This window comes from Zalophus californianus, chromosome 1 (assembly GCF_009762305.2).
Source record: "Zalophus californianus isolate mZalCal1 chromosome 1, mZalCal1.pri.v2, whole genome shotgun sequence".
Lineage (NCBI taxonomy): Eukaryota > Metazoa > Chordata > Mammalia > Carnivora > Otariidae > Zalophus > Zalophus californianus.
Window position 1 is genome coordinate 98,743,760 of NC_045595.1, and position 19,986 is coordinate 98,763,745.

General features: G+C 42.8%; 1 protein-coding gene across 6 annotated transcripts in view; it reads right to left on the reverse strand.

The window, feature by feature from the left end:
* Positions 1–833: 833 nt before the first annotated feature.
* SLC9A9 (solute carrier family 9 member A9) overlaps positions 834–19,986 on the reverse strand; it is a 707,437-nt gene continuing 688,284 nt past the window's right edge. For 5 of the 6 annotated variants that reach the window (XM_027584626.2, XM_027584627.2, XM_027584625.2 and 2 more), the window contains 2 exons: positions 4,071–4,176; positions 834–2,512 (listed from right to left, as the gene is read on the reverse strand). In XM_027584626.2, the coding sequence (XP_027440427.1) occupies positions 2,291–2,512; positions 4,071–4,176 (328 nt within the window). In that variant the 3' untranslated portion in view covers positions 834–2,290. The remainder of the gene's footprint in view (positions 2,513–4,070; positions 4,177–19,986) is intronic. The other variant, XR_003518124.1, reaches the window with a different exon arrangement.

The following is a 19,986-nucleotide window of genomic DNA, read 5'->3' on the forward strand; positions in this document are numbered from 1 at the left end:
GCACAGTTTCCTCAGACTCACAATATTTTACCTACCTGGAGTCAGGGGGATAAGTGGCCTGACCCAGATTGAACAGCTCCTCATTCCCCTTGTTGGTAATGGTTCATGATGTTCAGCTGGAAAGAGATTTGTTTCTAGGCAGGAAGGGGGCTTACCTGTGGGCAGGAGGTTGTTGCTGCTGTGTCCTCTCGGTGAGTTGCTGCTGGCTTTAGATTGTGTACCTTCCCCTCCCCATCCTCCTCATTTCCAGCTCGTAGGTCATATTTTTCTCCCTTTTCTCCACTCCTGTCCTCACTGACATTTGTCTGTTTTGAGAGGCTCTTCTCTTTCCCTGGTGTCTTTCTACACACACACACACACACACACACACACACACACACACACACACACCCACAAGTTCTCATTGCTTCCTTTCACATGATAAGGGCAGAAATAAGATGAATCCTTATCTTCTGACTTTCCTTTTTCTTCTCCTCTAGTATCCCCTCCCTCTGTTTTTGAAGCTCTTCATGATTTCTGTTCACCTGCAGTATGGGAGGAGGAGGCTGTCCCACTCTGCCTGACTTAGATCCCCCCGTCTCTGGCCGCCATGTCCTCCAAGCCCAATGGCACTCTCTTTTGTTCCTTCAGTGGCTTGGTGTGCAAGCCCCCATGGCTCTTCCTGGGCCTTAGGACTCTTGCAGCTCCCTTATGTTATCTTTCACTGCCCGCTTCATCTGGCATTTCAAGTAGAAAGGCTTCAAACTGCCAATTGGCACGGGCAGAGAAGATGTCTTTAAATAAAGCATTGGCCAACACAATCATACTTTATAACAAAAGTTTATTAGGATTAAGTCACATTAGAAAACTTCATGCTTTGCCATTTGCCATATTTACCTGGAATGACCAGATTATACTTAGCTGAGTATAAAACAATTTGTGCCCTGTACTGTTTAGAAAGTAAGAAAATCGATGTACATAGCAGTGTGCCTGACACCACCGTGGTTAATAGCCTAACAACTGGTGAGCAAAGCATATGTTACTTCTGAGCTTTGGGCCTGAGGAATACATCATTTCCTACCTCCTCCAGAAGCGGACCCATCATAGCCTGGGCACTGAAGATTGGAGCCTACTTTTTTTGGACTTTAATATTAACATCTAAGATTTCAAGAAAAGCTAGGTTTGAGGTATCTTTATGGCTTCAAAGGCACAGGTCATGCAGCTGAATTAAAAGCTATTGTGTTGGTCTCCCTGTCATGGGCCATGAGCCACCTCTCACAAGGGGAGTCCTGATGCTGCGTCCTTGCCTCCTCAGTGTGGTCTACGCATCATCAGCTCTGCTCCTCTAGCTTCTGCTTTTGCTCATCAGCTGTGAGTGTTGGAATCGGAGGACAGGTTGGGATTCCTGCACTGGCTCCTGCCATGTAGAGACAACCTGTACTGTGAATCTCATTACCCAGCATACAGAGGGGACCTGCCAAAGGGCCAAGAAGTGACTCAAATGCAAGCAGGGATAGGAAGGCTCATTCTTTAGATAAAATATAGTATGGGGAGAAGAAAACAGCTTTCCCTGGGGGGGGGGGGGGTCCTACCAAGTTGCAGAGTAGAACTGCATTGAGTGCAGTGTATGCCCAGCTATAACCAACCAACCCCTTCCTTCAATAGGAGAAGTGGCTTGAGAAGAACGCCACGGAGAACAGCGGGCCACCACCCAGCAGGGGTTCTGTGAGGCCATCAGCAGTGGTATCGATCCCTTGTGTGGGCTTTGCAAATAGCTCTGAAGTCATTAAGAGCAAGTGAGAGTCTAGGTCTTTATAATATACAAATTTCACTTACTAAATAACTGGGCATTCCCTTCAGCTTAGGAGCCCACATGTTTATGCTCAGAAACTTTTACCCCCTGATTTTTAAACTCTCCCTAATGAAGGGAATAAAATCCGAAATCGAAACGAAGGGCCTGGAGAGCTACCTACCGAAAAGAAACACCTGCAGACCCAGCACCTCTGTTCCATCCATGTAGCAGCTAGATTCCTGACTCCCTCCCGTCTCAACCCTCCCCACCCTACCCCCCCAATTCACTAATAAAAATGGCTGCTGTCAGAAACTTAGATTCAGTTGCATAATATAAAGGGATGATAATAAATTCTCACTTCTTCAGGCACCAGAGGATACTTGTGACAAGGTTTTGATTCTCTCCAATGTATGTTCTTAACTGCATCGTCCAGCCCCTCCTCACCACTGCCTCCCCAGCTTGGCTTGTATTCCTTCAGGAGCCCCCCATGACTTGGGATTACATCTGCACCATTCACCATTAGTTCAGCTGGGACTGACCCGGCGTCTGCTCAAGCTTGAGTTCGTAGCCTCCTAGGCCGAGGTCCCCCTCGTAAATGTTGTCCTTGCTTGGAGTCTGTGGGGAAGCTTTCTGGTCCAGGCTTGCAGGAGGGCTGCAGGGCGAGGTGGCTTGCTCCTGGTAACTCATGGCCAGTTCGTCCTGATTCACAATGCATTCCACATCTTCCTCTTTGAGCTGTTCCTGCAATTTGGGAAGAAAGAGAAGTGACTTCGTGAAGAAGAACACAAGAGCTGTCCAATAGTGTTAAGAATGGAGGGTGCTTGTTTTCCTTTCTTAATGGCCCTGTCTTGCTCTGGCTGAGGTTCCTCGGCCTCAGGCACTGCCTTTCCATGGCCAGGGGTGTGATGGAGCATTTCCCATGGAAGACCTGGCCCCTGGACACAGTCACATGAGGCCTCCAGGCCTGGCATGAGAGCTGGTAGAGAGCGCGTCCTCACTGAGTGCCTGGGTTAAGGGAGTCAAAATAAAATTCAGTGGATTTCTTGAACTGGTACCCAACCAGGCTGAGAGGAGTTAGGAGTTAGAGGAGGCATGTCAGTGTGCGGAATGATTCTCAACGTTGGTTTTGTAACACTCGTGCCCATAACTAAATTCTCAAAATGCAGTTTCTGTTGTATTTTATTTGAAAAGTGTGTCCTCACAGCATGTTTCTTGGGATGAGTGTCACAAAGCTAAACATGGTTGCGGGGCGCCTGGGTGGCTCAGTCGGTTAAGCGTCTGCCTTCGGCTCAGGTCATGATCCAGGGTCCTGGGATCGAGCCCCGCATCAGGCTCCCTGTTCCGCGGGGAGCCTGCTTCTCCCTCTCCCCCTGCTTCTGCTCTCTCTCTCTCTGTCAAATAAGTAAGTAAATTCTTAAAAAACAAAACAAAACAAAACACAAAGCTAAACATGGTTGGAAGTCATGATAGTAGATAATGGCAGAAACTAACTAGGTCTGGTCAACATAGGTTTCCTCAGACGGAGTTTTCCTTGAAGGAAAGAATTAAGATCTCCACTCTTTCATTGGCTTTGGGAAGACTGTACAAAATTACTCACAGAAGGAGCCCTGCCTAGGTGACTGAGGTCAGTGGTTTCCAACATTTGGATGTACTAGAATCACTTGGAAGGTTCACTGAAGCAGATGCTGGGCCCCAAGCTCAGAGTTCTGAGGTGAGGCTGGGGGTGGGGGGCTGAAAATTTGCATTTCTAGCAAGTTCCCAAGTGATGCTGAGGCTGCTCGTCCAGGGACACACTTTTGAGAACTGCTGCCTTAGGCTATTGTGCCCAGAGCACATCTGAGATGACTTTTTCTCTGTTTATGCAAGGGGGTGGCCAGCTGGACAATCTCCAAGGGTGCCACAAACTCCCAGACTTTGCTCCTCTCCGATTCCTGACACTGGTTTGTTGGTAATGATTCTAATTGCTTCTCAGCATTTTTTGTTCCACTCCCTTGAGCTATAAAGCACAGGCCTAATATTTAAAAACCTCAAAACACAGCAGTTTGTGAGGACATATTACTTCTTTTACATTTTCTAAATTCATTTTATGGTTAAAAATATTGGTCACAATAAAGAAAATTGCATTTTTTAAAAAAGGAAGAATGAGCCCACATCAGCAATATCTGAAAAGAAAAGAGATATGCCTCTTGGTGCGGTGAATTTTAAAATGCTTCCTCCTCAAGCTGGGAAGTAATGGTCCTGAGGTTCTTGGGCTCATCAGTATCCACCAAGCCTGTCCCACATCAGGGTAGTTACTCACCCCGTAGGCCTGCGGACTGGTGAGCAACCTGGAAATTGGACCGCACCATTCAGGTAATGTTGTGGTCAGTGGAGGACCAGCGTGGGTTAAAATTGGTTTCAGATATCTGTAAGGCCTGTTAAGGAATACTTGTCAAAAAGAGGTTAGAATTTAGTTTCCCACCCAGCACAAACCTTTGCATGCGGCAAAAGAGACAGTTATGTTCACCTTTAAATCCCCTACTCCCTCATTTAGGAGGCAATTTGGCTTGCAAAAAAATGCTGTTTATGATCTTTGCTCCACACACTTTTCCAGCCCTCCTGGTAGCCTTTAATCAAAAAGAAATGGGGGCTGGGCCAGCCAACATCGGAGAGAGCGGCAAATGTTCCTCTTCTCCTCCCCTCCCTCCCTCCATGTCTCATTGGCTTGAGACTGCATTTTGTAAGAATTATCTTAAACACCACAGAAAGGATTGTGTTTCCTTAAAACTGCACACATAGCTTAAACCACCAGTAATTTTCACAAAGAAGCAAGAGGTATTTCATAAATGCTCAGTCATTTTAGAACTGGGTAGTGAACATTTTGTTTTCCCAAATACTTTATTCTCACTATTCAATACAGTCACTTTATACTTCATACATCAATGCGTCTCCATACAAAATTATGTAAATAAACTGGTGCTAGGTTCATTCTATTCTCTAGCACCTGTCTTTCTTATCTCTTCATCCCAAAGTGCTCTAACAAGTTAAAAGAAAACCATGTTCCTCTAAAGCCATTATGTTTCCCTCCAGTCTAGTAATAGTGAAACCCCTAGAGGCTGCCTCAGGTTGTCTTATTTCTTTTTTTTTTGCTCAAAGGAAAGTAGTGGAATTATTTCACCATTCCATCAGACACAACTTTTAAGCTTTATATTATTTCCTCTGCTGGAGAATATTTCACCTCATCAACTTTCTGAAAAGCTATAATAAATAGGGAAAGGGAAATAACGGAAAGCAGTTAACATTGGTTGGCTTGTGAAGATCCGAAGTCACCCCCAGGCACCGAGGACACGAGGAGATCTTGGAGATGGCTTGACTAGAACCCATCTAGAGCTGGACACTGCTCCGTCCTTCCTGTGATGCCCTGAGCGTGTGAGGACAGAGAACAGGTGCAGCTTCCAGGGGCCAGGCATCTCGTTGCCTCTGGCCTCAAATCCTTCACCACCAAAGTGGTGATAAAGCAGGCAATGCTCCTGAACATAGCCTAGTTATGATGCAAGGAGAGAGACTGAAAAGATGCTTAAGAGAGTCTATAATTCCAACTGCAAATGGAAAACTTGATAATTCCATTCAGACGGGTGGCTGTTGTGCCCAGCAAAGGACCAGGGAAGATAATGAAGTTCAGAGCCTGGCATGCCCTGTAACATCTTTTGAGTATATCTACGACTCTGGAAGTCCTGTGACGGTCCTTCCATTAATTTTCATTACATATTGTCATTTCCTTCATTTTATGGATGGAGGAATTGGGGCCTAGAGTTAGAATGATTTTAAATTATCCAAAGGCTCCTGTTGCTATTTGAATCCACCACCAACATTGCTAGCGAAAGAGAAATTATCAGGGCAGAATCACGGATGCGACCAGCTGGTTCTCTAGAGAGAAACGCTTGCAGACCTCATCTCTGCAGACCCTCTCACACAGGGGCATGTGAGGACACGTGGTCTTATTAGGGTTTATGGTGTGTGTAAGTCAGCGAAAAAATACTCTTTTGGGGAGGTGAGGTGGGTAACATATGTGTACCACTGGAGTGTAAATCAAGGAAAATCCAGCCAATTTTATTTCAAGATGGAAAAGTGGAGGTAGGTAAGCTATGTTTCTAGAGACATCATATAAAAAAAAATGAAGAGGATCGTCAAGGTTCTGATTGTTTCGGGGGCAACTTCCACTGTTTGAGGTTCTTGGAATATTGAAAAATTAAAATGAAAAAATGCCACAATAATGTTATAAAGTAAAGCGCAAATTTAAACATTTAACATTTAAATGAACATTTTTTTCTTTTAATCCTGATGAGGTATTTCTTTAACTCTATGTGTAATGTTATTGGAGCTAACACTGAATGACAAAGTTTTTAGCTTTTTGTGAATCTGGGGCCTGGACCAAATGGGGTACCATTTGGCCTCTTCTGGACAGGTTCTGGGATTTTTGACTCAGAATGCCTTGGCCTAACTACCAACTCTACCACTTTACTGACCGTATGACCTATGGTCGAGTTATTTACCCCTGTGAGCCTCAAGTATTGTTGTGAATATTGATGGGAAATAACATTACATAAAAATGGTTTTAAACTCTATGTACTATCCAAATGCTGTTTATTTTAGTTTAAAGATTTATTCTCTAAAGAATACTTCTGAGAAATTGGTGTCTCAATTGTTGTTCAGATAATGATGGGGAAATGAGACTGAGGGTAGAGATGAGAAAATGGTGCTCTGGGCATTTGGTGTGGCCTTGGGACTCACAGGCTAGGTTGTAGGTGGGAAAGTTAAGGTGCTCCTTCCCCAAAAGTAGCTATTTGGGTTAAAATTTGTTGTGCAGGCAGCTGGTATGAGGTAGTAGGTGAGAGGTGGGCAGAATCTGTTGATGTATGACTCTTCTAGGAAACTCACAATGACATTTTGACTGCATTGGTGTCTCAGTAGCCGTGAGTCTAAGGAGTGAGGCATACTCAGTGTGGCAGTGAGTGGGATTTGCCAAGCGCCACAAAGAGCCACGGCGGATGTGGCACAGAATCTATGCTGAATTTCTTGGTTTGTCCAGTGCTTGCCATATATCATGTGCTCAGTGGGTGTTTGTTGAATTTCTGATACAGAAAATATGAGTGAGGGAAGTAGATTCTGAGTAATTTGACAAGAGAAGACAAAAGGGGGCAGATTACACTGTTGGTGGGAATGCAAGCTGGTGCAGCCCCTCTGGAAAACAGTATGGAGGTTTCTCAAAATTTGAAAATAGAGCTACCATACGGCCCAGCAATTGCACTACTGGGTATTTACTCCAAAGATACAAATGTAGTGATCCGAAGGGGTATGTGCACCCTGATGTTTATATCAGCACTGTCCACAGTAGCCAAACTATGGAAAGAGCCAAGATGTCCATTGACAGATGAATGGATAAAGAAGATGTGGTATATATATATATATATATACAATGGAATATCATGCAGCCATCAAAAGGAATGAAATCTTGCCATTTGCAACGATGTGGATGGAAGTAGAGGGTATTATGCTGAGCGAAATAGGTCAATCAGAGAAAGACATGTGTCATATGATCTCACTGATATGAGGAATTCTTAATCTCAAGAAACAAACTGAGGGTTGCTAGAGTGGTGGGGGGTGGGAGGGATGGGGTGGCTGGGTGATAGACATTGGGGAAGGTAGGTGCTATGGTGAGCGCTGTGAATTGTATAAAACTGTTGAATCATAGACCTGTGCCTCTGAAACAAATAATACATTACATGTTAAAAAAAAGAAGAAGATAGTAGGAAGGGAAAAATGAGGGGGGTGGAAATCGGAGGGGAGACAAACCATGAGAGACGATGGACTCTGAGAAACAAACTGAGGGTTCTAGAGGGGAGAGGGTTGGGGGGATGGGTTAGCCTGGTGATGGGTATTAAAGAGGGCACGTATTGAATGGAGCACTGGGTGTTATATGCCAACAATGAATCATGGAACTACATCAAAAACTAATGATGTAATGTATGGTGATTAACATAACATAATAAAATAAAATTGAAAAAAGGGGGCAGATTATAACCAACTAATGAGGTTTTTCTGAGGATAAAAGGCTAAGAAAGGTTAAAGTTGAAGATGGACCTCTTGGGTCTGAGTTATTAGGCTGAAGGGACCATGAAAAGAGTGGGAATGGCATGAAATAAAGTAGTTAAAAAATAAACTTGTGTTTTACTCATTCATTTGTTCCTTCATATGCTCACATGTTTTTGTTTTTGTTTTATGTGCCAAACTAGTGAGGCATCCACACAAGGAAATGGACACTTGCATTTAGAATGGAAAGCTCCCTTGTCTCCAGACTGTGGTCTCCTTGAGGGCAGGGCTGTCCCATTCATCTGGATACAGTGCTTGGCACATTTTAGATGTTCAAGAAATAGTTGCTGAATTAATGAAGACAACAGGTTCAGAGAGAGGAAAAGAATTGCTCAGTGGAACCCAGCCAGAGAGTTAAGGGCAGAGCTGGGCCCGGGATCAAGGACGTTTCCATCACATGAGGCATCTTTCTTCTGCTACAGAGATACTGAGTAACAGGTCTTGTCTGATTGGACAACTGATTTGGAATTGAGGAATCAGTGATTTTCAGAGTTCTTTATTGCTAAGCAATGTCTGGAAAGTGGCTGGATCTGCAGGGTTACCTAAATTATTAAAGAGTAAGAAAACTCTTTTGATCTACAAAAAAAAAAACCCAACTGCTGATTTTGCAAAATGTGTTATTTTTTTCATCGGGTTCCAGTATATGTTCGGGGAGGCAAATTCCCCATTGGGTATTTTTGGTGCAATTAGTTTTGCTTCTCTAATAAGCTAGAAATGTATCGAGATGAAATGTGAAGCTCTGGGGCGGGGGGGCAACAATGACTTTTCCCATCCAAAGGGCATAGGTTTGGGAATAGCAGTTTGGTTCAGGAGATGTAAGTAAAAGCTAGAATTCTACCCAGAGTTTAACATGCATGCAGTAAGGAAGACAATTAACAGATGCCATTTTCTCCTTTGGCCTGAGTTATCAGAAGGTCCAGAGCTAAATTTCATGCTCAACTAACATCCAAAATTCCTGGTAATGTTGATTTCTTCCTCTCTTTTGTTTGTTAGTTTTTGTTTTAATTATTTTAAATCCTCATGTTCTACCCATTGTAATTTGCCAAAACTAATGAGTACACCGCTTGCTCACCCCTATGCTTCCTATGACATAGTCCTACATAGACTGGAGAGATGCAAAAACCTCAACCAAAGAGCCAGCTCCATAAATGAATGTCTGCCCCTTTGAGGGGACTAAGCCCCATTGCCCCCTACCATGGGCTGAATGTTTGCATTCTTCCCCAATTCGTATGGTGAAGCCTTAACTTCCAATGTGATTGTATTTGGAGACAGGGCCTTCGGGAAGTAACGAGGGTTAGATGAGCTCATGAGGGGGGGTCCCCATGATGGGATTACTGCCCTTATAAGAAGAGATACCAGAGTCTGTTTGCTTTCTCTCCACATGTCTACAAAGAAGAGGTCAAGTGAGCATACAGTGAGATGGTGACCAGCTTCAAGCCCAGAAGAGAGTTCTCACCAGAACCCAATCATACTGGCACCCTGATCTCAGACTTTATCCAAGTAGTAAGACCTTTAGAACTGTGAGGAAATCAACATCTGTTGTGTAAGCCACCCAGTCTACGGTATGTTGTTGTGGCAGCCTGGGCAGACTTAACACACTCCCTCTCTCTGGCCCTCTTTGAAAATCTCTGAGAGCCCTGAAGAGTTATGTTCTATCTTGGCTTTCTCTAAACTCACCTCATCATGAAGATCATCTTGAACATTTGTTAAAAATTCAGATTTCCAAGTCCTCCAGGGAGATTCTGATTTGGCAGGTCTAGGAAGTGGCCTGGGACTATGTATTTTACAGAAAGTCTGTATTTTAAGTGCCCCAGGTGACCGGTGATTAGGCAAGGATGGAACACAACGCTCTTTCTCTGGAGTGTTGCCCTCCATAGGAGATTCAAATTTTAAATAGGAAGAAAAAGAACACGGTCTTTTAAATTTACAAAGCCGTCATTTTTAGGGTGAGGGTAGGTATAAGGTAAGCCCATTTGGCCCAGAACCCGGGTCTATCTAATATAATGGCTTCTGCCAAACGTTCCATCTTGTCTGGGGGATGGGTCAGTGTCTGGGCTTGTGTAGGAAGACTGTGCCTATTGGGAGGGTTTGCATGTGTTTGTATGCATAAGCTTGATACATGGTCTTATTATTTGGGATAAAGTAGTCATCCCTGGATAGCTGTGTAAAGAACAAAAGTACATTTATCTCTGTGCAGGCTTTTCAAGAATAGACCCTGAACTCTTTCATTTATAAAGCATTTCTATATGCCTTATTTTTCTCCTTACAATTGTAGGTGAGAACTATAGTCCCATTTTACGGATCAAGAAATGTGTAAACAGATGGTTTTTCAATTCTTATCTATTCTTTTTTTTTTTTAAAAGATTTATTTATTTATTTGAGAGAGAAAGCATGTTGGGGGGGCAGAGAGAAGGGGGAGAGGGAGAAAGAGAGAGAGAGAATCTTAAGCAGACTCCCTGCTGAGCGTGGAGCCTGATGCAGGACTCGATCTCACAACCCTGAGATCCTGAGCTGAGCCAAAACTAAGAGTTTGACGCCTAACCGACTGAGCCACATAGATGCCCCTCTTCTAATCTACTCTTATCCCCCCTTTCCAAGGTGCATTTAGCTTCCAGTGCTGGCTTGACCACCAGATGGTCAGGGATCAATGACAGGTGGGTGGGGAAGGATAAGTACATCCCGTAGTGGAAGTCAACCTTGCCCTTCAAGCCCATACATTCCTGCAGAAAACCAGGTCCCCCTTTCTCTTGACTTGCCGAGTCCCCACACTGTTGTTTACACAGCATTCGTGAACGAAACCTAGCAGAGGACGCCCCACATTTCGCACACCCTATCACTCTTTGATTCCAATACACAAATCACATCCCTTCTGCTTTGTTTCTCAGGAAATGTGGCCTAGCAGATTGGATGTGTCTTCCTTCTCTCCTTCGCATAAATCAGATTTCATAATTGAACACTCACTCTCTTGCCATTTTGGGCAAGTCTGTGAAGAGCCATTCTGCGGAGCTGGGTGCTTAGGGCTCAGGTGGGAGGAAGGCTCTAAGAGTCCAGGCAAGAAGTCTTCTTCTTCGAGCTGTTCTCTCCCTCCGTTCTCTCTGCCTCGAGGGTGGACTTCCAATTTTGCACTAGGCACTTGCAGAGAACATAGGAATAGGATCCTGTCTTTGCAGCCACCACACTATTTCAAGAACAAGCTCTCAAGATGGCACCTCCTCCTGGACTATCCATGAAGTTATGGTTTAAAAACTAGGGAAAGGCGGAAATCCTCTATCCACATGCACAGGTGAACACGTGCTTCTTTGTTTGACAATCCTAACCTTTACCATCTTAAAGGAAATTGCTCTCGACCACCGCTGGGGCAGAAAGAGAGCCGCAAATGCCAGAATTAACACCTGACGGGTAAACAGAACTGCCTGAAGGAAGCTTGCATGGAGTGACCACAACTCCCTTCACCCCGGTCTCTGAGCTCTGCTACTCTTCTATTTGGTGAAGGGCCCTCCTTTCAAGACCAAGCTGGTGTGTCCCTTCCCCCCAGTAGCCTTCTCAGACCTGCCATGCTGAACTGCTTCAGCTCCCTGGCTGTTCTGTAGCAACGTGTATGTATCTGTCTGGTAACCTTTGTCCCATCATCTGGAACCTAATTGTTTACATCTCCATTTTCCTTTAAGCAACTTGAGGGCAAGAACTTTAACGAAATATTTATACTGTAGGATGAAAAAGGGATACAGCAAACCTCACCAATCCACTGTACAGTCTAATGGATCATTATAAAGCAAGGAAATCACCCAGACCAGGCAACAGAACTTGGTTTCCCAGCCCCGAAGCCCCTTCTTGGTGTCTCATCCTAATGCACACTCCACTCTTTAACTACAAGGAACTACTATCCTGATTTGTATACTAATCACTTCCTTGAGTTTGTATGATAGTTTTATCACTCAAGTGTGCATTCTTACACTGAACTACAGTTCAGTCTTGCCTATATTTAAAACATATGTTATGCCTTTTAATCTGTGGATTCCTCCTCCGGCCTTTTAATTTCTTTACAATTTACCTGGTGAAGAACCTGGGCCATTTGACCTGTGGAGTTTCCCAAGGTCTGAATTTTGCTGATCACAAACTCATGTGCAGCCCAGCATGGTCCCTGCCCTTGGTATTTCCTGTAAATTGCCAGCTGGCTCCAGAGATTAGATCAGATTCAGATTCTCTTCCGTCCCCTTGGCAAAGACTAAGGAAGGTACATCATCTCTGGTTGTGCCCCTTTGTGTGATCTGAGCAGCCACTAGTGGGTCCTACCTATAACTATTTGCTTACTGGGGATTGCCAATAGTGAAATTCTAATGTTATGTATACACACACACACACACACACACACACACACACACACATATAGATAATTTTATTAGAATATTTTTATAAAGAGACATTTTTCATTTACTCTATTGGGGTATTCAGTGGAATAGTCAATATAGGAAAGACAAGATAAATGCTTGATTTATTCCATCTATTTACCAGTTTTCCAGATGATTCGTTATCATCCTCTGAAAATGATTCTTTGTTTAAATATCATTAAAAAGTAATGAATTTAAATGAATTTGATTGCAATTGTTATCATTGCTGAAGCTCCAACTGACCCATCTTTGGTCAGTAGGAGTCTTTTCAAATTGGCTCCCGAGTCCTATTGACATGATGTCAGTATCTTTGATAACTTCATTGTCATTTGTATGACAACTTGGTCTAGGCTCATCTTGAACATTGCCCATTTCAGACCTCAAACCAACCATTTCTCCAAAATTCTCTGATTTCTTTTAGTGAGAAATGGTGTTTTAACAGCAAACTCTGGGTGCAAAGGGTTACGATACACAGTGAGGTACTGGTAAATGTTCAAATGGACTCTTTTTTTTTTTTTTAAAGCTGGATTTGTAGCATTTCCCAGTTTCCTTGGTATAAACACTCCTGTTATGGCTAATTTCGATATATCAACATGAAGTCACTGAACATGGAGTTGGGACAAGATGTGTACAATCTGTTCTTACCAGCTAGTGCAGACGAGCTTCATCATGCCACTAGTTATATATCTTGTGAGTTACTAAGGATGCTTCTGATTCCAGTTCAAGAATTTCTGATTCTCAAGTACATAAGGAATGATAGAATTGGAATAGTCCATAATTACTCATTTGTTTTATCCTTTGTTAAATATATAGTTTCTCAGAATAATAATAATACCAACAGTACCACCATAAAAAATTACATAATACATTAAAAAACTTTTGCATATCTTCCCTATATTCTAACTTCCCATTAAAAAAAACCATATTGTGCAGCTATACCTAGTTATACTGTATCTGCATTGTCAGATCACATGGCCATTACATTCTGTACTCTCTCTCTTAGCTCTTATTTAGTCCTAGCTCCCTGAGTCATTATATACTTAATACTAACCTTCCGGCCTTATGTCAATGCTTTTCTTGTCATTTTGATTGCCTGAAGCTTGTTCTTTAGTAGATTGCTCAGGAAGGACTCATGGAAAAATTCTTGAGTTCTTGCAGATTGATAACAATCTGTGCCCTTTATATTTTGAAAGTCTGTTTTTCTGGCAATAAAATTATTGACTTCTAACTTTCTTTATTTGATTATCTTACGTCCATTTCTAGTTTATTTTGACATAAGTAGTTGCTCTTGAAAAGTAAAATGAAAAGATAACTTTCTTTCCTTTATAAATCACATGGGCTTTTTTTCCCCCTAAATGCCAAAAAGGACTTTTTCTTTAAAGTTCTTTAATTTCACTAAAGTTTTCCTGATGTTGATTGTTCTAGGCTGACAGCCGCTGGTACATGGTGTGCTCTTTCAATGTATGGTTGCAAATGTGCTAAATGTGTTGTATTTCAGCAATGTTCTCTTGCATCGGTACTTGTGCTGTTTCTTCGCTTTGCTTTTTTGATTCAGGGACTCCTATTTTCTGGATGTTCAGTCTTTGCCTGTCTTCAGTATTTGTCACTTTCCCTTGAGTCCTTTTTATCTTTTTCTTCATTTCTTTCTGATTTAAAATTTTTTTCTTTCCTTTTACCTGCTGTTTCTTTTAAGGTGTTATCCATTGTGTTTTATTTGCTTTTTTATTTATTCTAATTTACTATTCATTTCTGATATGAGTCTTTTTCTTCATTTCAAATTATTTTCAGAGTCTTTTTTCTACTTCTGATTTTTGTTGTTCTTTCACGTCATCATTTTTGGAATTTTTTAAATTGTTTTATTATAGTATATTATACTTTTGACCTACTTCTGGTATGCTTTCACTGTCTATAGGGATGTTATTCTGTTTTTTAATCCTCTTTTTTTCTTTCAAATAACTCTCTATGAGATTTGACTTCTGTCTTTTTCTGTTTTTTTTTTTTTTATGTAAAATTAGTTTTCCTAAACTCATTGAAGGAGGCCATGTTCAGGAATGCTTTTTCAACTTCATAGGGTTTCCTCTTCCATTGTTTTTGTGAGCATTGTGAGTGGTGAGCATGGTGGCTTGCATACTGGGCTTTCCTGACCTGTTTTCCTCCTGAGCTGATCTGGACCTTGTCTTTCCTTCATCACTATCGTCTATGTCCAGCTCAATTTGGATTCCACTCCAGGTAGCTCCTCCTGAGTACAGGACCCTGACCTGAAAGGGAGCCCTGGTGGATCCATTCTGAGAGCTCTTGATGGCTCCAGCCCTTCAGTCCTTTTTACTGGGACCTTTCATTTACTCCTAGTAGAGAGGGCAATACCTCCCACCCCTGGCCCAACTCGAGTTTCAGAGATGTTTATCAAATTAGCCCACCTACCCTTTTCAGGAAATGCTATTGGCTATTTAGGAGTTTTCCTATTTTCAGGTCCATCAGATACTACCTTATTGCTTCCTTTTCCCCCCCTTCATGGACACTTGGGTTAATGGTGGTTTGTCTCTACTAACTTGTAATTTGGAGTTTGTGAGAAGACTTGCCCCTACTTTTGTTTTAAATGTGTCCATGGATTTTGGTTTTCTTATTATCTAATTATTCTGCCTATTTTTATTAGGGATTTGGAGAGATTGAAAGACTGCTGTTGATGCCACTGTCATCTTCCCAGAATGGAGAAGTGGTTCTTCACCTTCCCAAGCCTTGGACTGAGCGTCCTGAAAAAATGCCCATATGCTTATCATTTGCATACAATTTCACATGACATTTCAAAGAGTTCCTAGATGACTTGAAGTACATCCATGCTCCCCTAGAGGTCCCAAGCTAGGAAACTCTGGTCAGGAGCGATTAAGTACTAAGGATGAGGGAAGACTAGAGGCCGATAAAGTGGTGTACTTGTTACCCTATTTGTATTGGGAGTTGGTTTTATCAGTAATATCTCTAAGATCTACCTATCAAATGTTAAGATAATTCTACTGGGCTCCTTGGTTCCAGACAGATAATCCAGAGACAGAAAAGGGGCAGTGGAGTTTGTTGGAAAGGTTAAAGGAAAGATGACAGTGACAGGATACCAAAGCAACCAGACGTAAGTAGGACAAGTGAACATCAGATAAACAAGGGGGAATGTTGGAATCATGAGGCTGGAGGAAACCTGAGAGTTGATGAACTCAGATGTGATCCACAGCCTCAGATCTTAATAGAGTAGAAAGCCTAGACTTAGGGTTTCTCCAAGTGTGGTCACCTGAGCATCTGCACCAGAGTTTCCTGGTTTGCTTGTTAAAATGCGGATTCCTAGGCCCTTGAACCTGACCCTCTTGGGTGGGAGTTCTAGTGATCTGCATTTTACCAGTCCCCTGAAAACCACTGGGCTAAATGATGCAGAGAGCAATGGTATCTGGTCTCTTGAAGGACTCTGGATGTGGAGGTGCCACATCTATGAGCTGCACAGTACACTAATAATAACAATGATAATGCTAATCACTTTTGCTCTTACTACTACTGCTTCTCCTCCTACTATTGTGTCCTCAAGACTTCTCCCTTTGGACGCAGGAGATCAACAGATTTCCAGGAACTTTTGCTGCCTATCACATGGAGTTGAAATCCATTTGTGCCATATGGAATGCTACATTTGGCTCAAGTTGTTTTGAGTGAAAACAGTTCTGGAGAAAAATGCTGCTGCTATTCACGTGGCCTGAGTCTTGGCTTTTGGTGGCATCTGATTAACGGAACTGCCAGACCCCCTCTGACAGCTCACAGTGATTTGACAACAGACCTTTATGAGTCACCTCCCTGGTGGTGTGTCTGAGAACTGGGCTTCGAGAAGTAACTCTGCTCCAGCAATCCAAGTCTCCATTCTGCTTTGGAGGGGAATTTCTATTTGATTTCTTCCTCCAACACTGATGGGATGGGGTCTTATGAATGCTGGATCCCCAGCTGACTATCCCAGAGTTCACATTTAACACACAGCTGGCCAGTCCCACCCAAGCCCTCTCTGGCTCATTCAGTACCCCGTGGGGCCAGGCCCTTTCCTCAACTCCCAGAAAAGTGCGTGCCTGAGGGGGACTGATCTCCATGTGCACATAGGCAGAGATTCCGTGGGGAATGCATAATTGTACTCATCTTCTACCTCTGGGGAAAAAGGAACAGTCCCTCTGTATTGGTAACTGCAGCGTGGAGCCTCTGGGTCAGGACTCTCAGAGCATGAACTTAAAGTGGAAACTACCTTCAATACTCCCATGGGGTGGGATATAGCAGACAGCAAACACAGATGGCCGAGGTTCTGGCTGCCGTGACTGCTTCTCAGTCTGAGCAAAAATCTCCAACTCTTTATGCCCTTGGTTTTCTCGTTCCTAAGGAGGCACATGGTGCTGTGTTGGGTCTGGTTAGGTAACTACTTGGATATTGCAATTACTTTGTGTATTTGTTTCCCAGGACTGCCATAACAAAGTACCATGGACTGGGTGGCTTAAAACAACAGAAATTTTTTGTTTCACAGTTCTGGAGGCTAGAAGTCCGAGATCAAGATATTGGCAGGGTTGGTTTCTTCTGAGGGCTCATCCCATGCCTCTCTCCTAGCTTCGGGGTAGAGTCAGCAATTCTTGGTGTTCCTTGGCTTGTAGATGCATTACTCCAACCTCTACCTTCATCTTCCCATGCTATTTTCCCTGTGTCTTCACATGACCAAAGTTTTCTTATAGGCAAACCACTGACACTGGATTAGGGAGCCACCCCATTCCAGTATGACTTCACCTTAATTAATTGCATCTACAGTGAACCTATTTCCAAATTAGGTTACATTTTGAGGTCCCGGGGGTTGGGACTTAAATATATCTTTTTCGGGAGATAAATAATTCAGCTTATAACTTCCTCTTCTTCTGAAAAATCCCAAGTCCTCTACTTATTAAAAAAAATTTTTTTTGGTAGTAGTTAAAAAGACAGGCTGGGTGTGAATCATAGGTTTGCTACTTATTTTCTAGGGGTGGGCAAATTTCCTAAGCTCTTTGAGCCTCATTTTTGTCATCCCTAAAATGGAAATAGCTTATAATATGACTTCATCAGGAAGAGGATTAAGTGAGATGAAAATAGATACAATTTTTTAGCACAGTTTTGGGCACATAACAAGCACTCAATAAATATTAGTTAATGTTATTATCATTTTTTCTCTGTGTCCCTTAAGGAGTTTTGTAAGTATTAAAAATATATTTCAAACGTCCCCAAGTCAATTTACTCGCGAAACACCTACCACATACCCTGCTGAGTTCATAATATTTCTTCTGCTGGCTGCTGGAACCCTGAGACAGATATTGCAAAGTTTCTCTCAGAAGATTCCCTTCTATTCTTGGAGCCTTGCCCCACACGGGGTGTCCAGGGAGGCACTGCTTATTGTTCCCGGACAGCAGGATTTCAATGGAGCATTTATATTGTGAGGGTCCTAACACAGGAATGACCCATCTCCATAGGAATGAGGCGCTTGCTCAGAAAGTGGGTGCTTTCATAGTGGGCATTCTTTTTAAGATCACCTGAGAGCAGACCTTGCTCATCATCACATTTGCTTCTCTGGGCCTTCGTTGTCCTTGAGACCACTCTAACTTTCCTGTACTCTCAGCACACCTTCTCTGACTGTTCAGCAAACTCAGTAGAATGCATGCCCTGTGGCTCTTTAGGAAGACAAAACTTTCTTTCACCCTCCCCCTGACCCCCCCACTCCACCCCAGAAATGCTGACGGCTGTAACCCACTGAGTTTGTTATGGCTATGGGAATCAGGGTATGTGACATTAGGTTATTTTTGAGCTCTGAAATGAAGCCCATTCAGGAGACATTAGAAGCTCTATTTCCTTTGACTGACAAGACACAAGAGGAGAGCTCTTTGTTGTTACGGGGTCACATGTCATAAATAATCTCATTCTCCTCTCCAGGCACATTTTTCTCTTGGATGCAGTCACTTTCAAAAAAAAATTTTTTTTTTTGTACCTCCAACCCCTGCCTGGAAATAGATTTTACAATTACTCTTCAGTACATGCCCTAACATCTGCTCCGTCATATACATATATAACACTAAAAATACTTCGGTGATGCACTCAGATCTGTTCCTATTCCTATTCCCTATCCTATCGTAGTCCCTGATCCTATACTATCTTACTCCATTCCATTCCAAGTGTCTTCTATTATGCTTGTACTAGGTATCGCTAGTGTGCACTAATATCCAAGCCGCCTCCCTTTTCAGGTACCTGAAGTAGGTGCCTCAGCTTTCTTGAAGGGGGAGGTAGTTAGATGACTAATTATGGCCAAAGTGTACGGTTATAAGTGACTGGTGTCATTTCTATACTGAAATATAGACTAAAAGCTTCTATTTTGACTAAGCCATGATTATTTAGGGCTGGCATGCCACCTCGCAGCTGACTTCTTCCCTGCTACAATGACCAAAGGAGGCCTCGGGTTGAGATAGTAGAGCCGCAGGCCAAAACTGCTGGGTCACTGAACTGCCACATCCTTGGCAGCCTTTAAGTGAGAGAGAAGTAAACTGCGTGACGGGCCCCTGAGATTTGGGAAATGCCTGTTACCGTGGTAGAGTCTATCCTATTCTGACTAATACAGTATTCTCTTCTGTTTCATTTGTTGTTTAAAAATACTGGTCATGATCCATTATGGGTAGCCTCCTACAGTTTGCAAATCATTTTCCCAAAGCATCTGCCATATCGATGGCCCCAAAGTATAGACAGAGACAGGACTCTCCATAGTGGAGGGAGGACATATACCAGCACTGTCTCTCCTCAGGGTCCTAACTTTCTGGAGTTGGTTGACATCAGGAATAAGGACTAAGTCATTGTGTGACTAGGGTCCTCGAGAGTTAGGCTGCAATTGCTTGGGTGGGGTAGGTGCCAGGGACTAGTTCCAAAGATGGCTGGGTAGCAAACTTACCCTTGCTGTGGGATTTTTGCCTTTTGGATGTATGTGGTTCCAGATTCAGGCCTCATATATTCTTGACCCTTGAACTTCATTGCCCTCTGTTGATCCCATCCCACTTACCTTTCCAACCTTATTCCCCACACTCACGAACCTTAGTTCCTGATAAAATTAAGCGCTGATTCCCATTTATGTATCACTGTGTTTCTGGGCCTTTGCATATGCTGTTCCCTCTATTCGAACAACTTTTCTTTTCAGCTGGCACTTGGAAATCTTAAATACGTGCAGACATAGCTCAACTGTCACTGCCTCTGAAATCCCATTGATCTTTTATTTATTGCCCCCTTAGGATTTACCATTGTCTACCCTACAGCTCTTAAAGTATCGTTCTCCTCCTCCAATCTCACCTTGAGCCAGAGCTGCTTCTCTTCTAGTTTTTTTCATAAAATTCTATCCAGGTAAAAGGGTTCCTGTGAACAATAACCACAACGCATACCCCAAAGTTAGAAAACCCACGGACTTAAAAAAAAACAAAGTTGACTTAGTAGAAGGTTGACATGGAAGGCCTTTCTCGACAACTCACAGTTCCCATATCCACCAAATACTTTACGGACTTTTATCTTGGTATGCTCTGTTTCCATTTCCATGTTCTTTCTTCACTTTGTCTTTCAGGGAAACCTGTTTATTCTTTCAAGCCTGTGGACTAGATTGCTCATATTTCCCTACCCAATCTCCAGTCTCTTACAACAGAAGAAGATTCT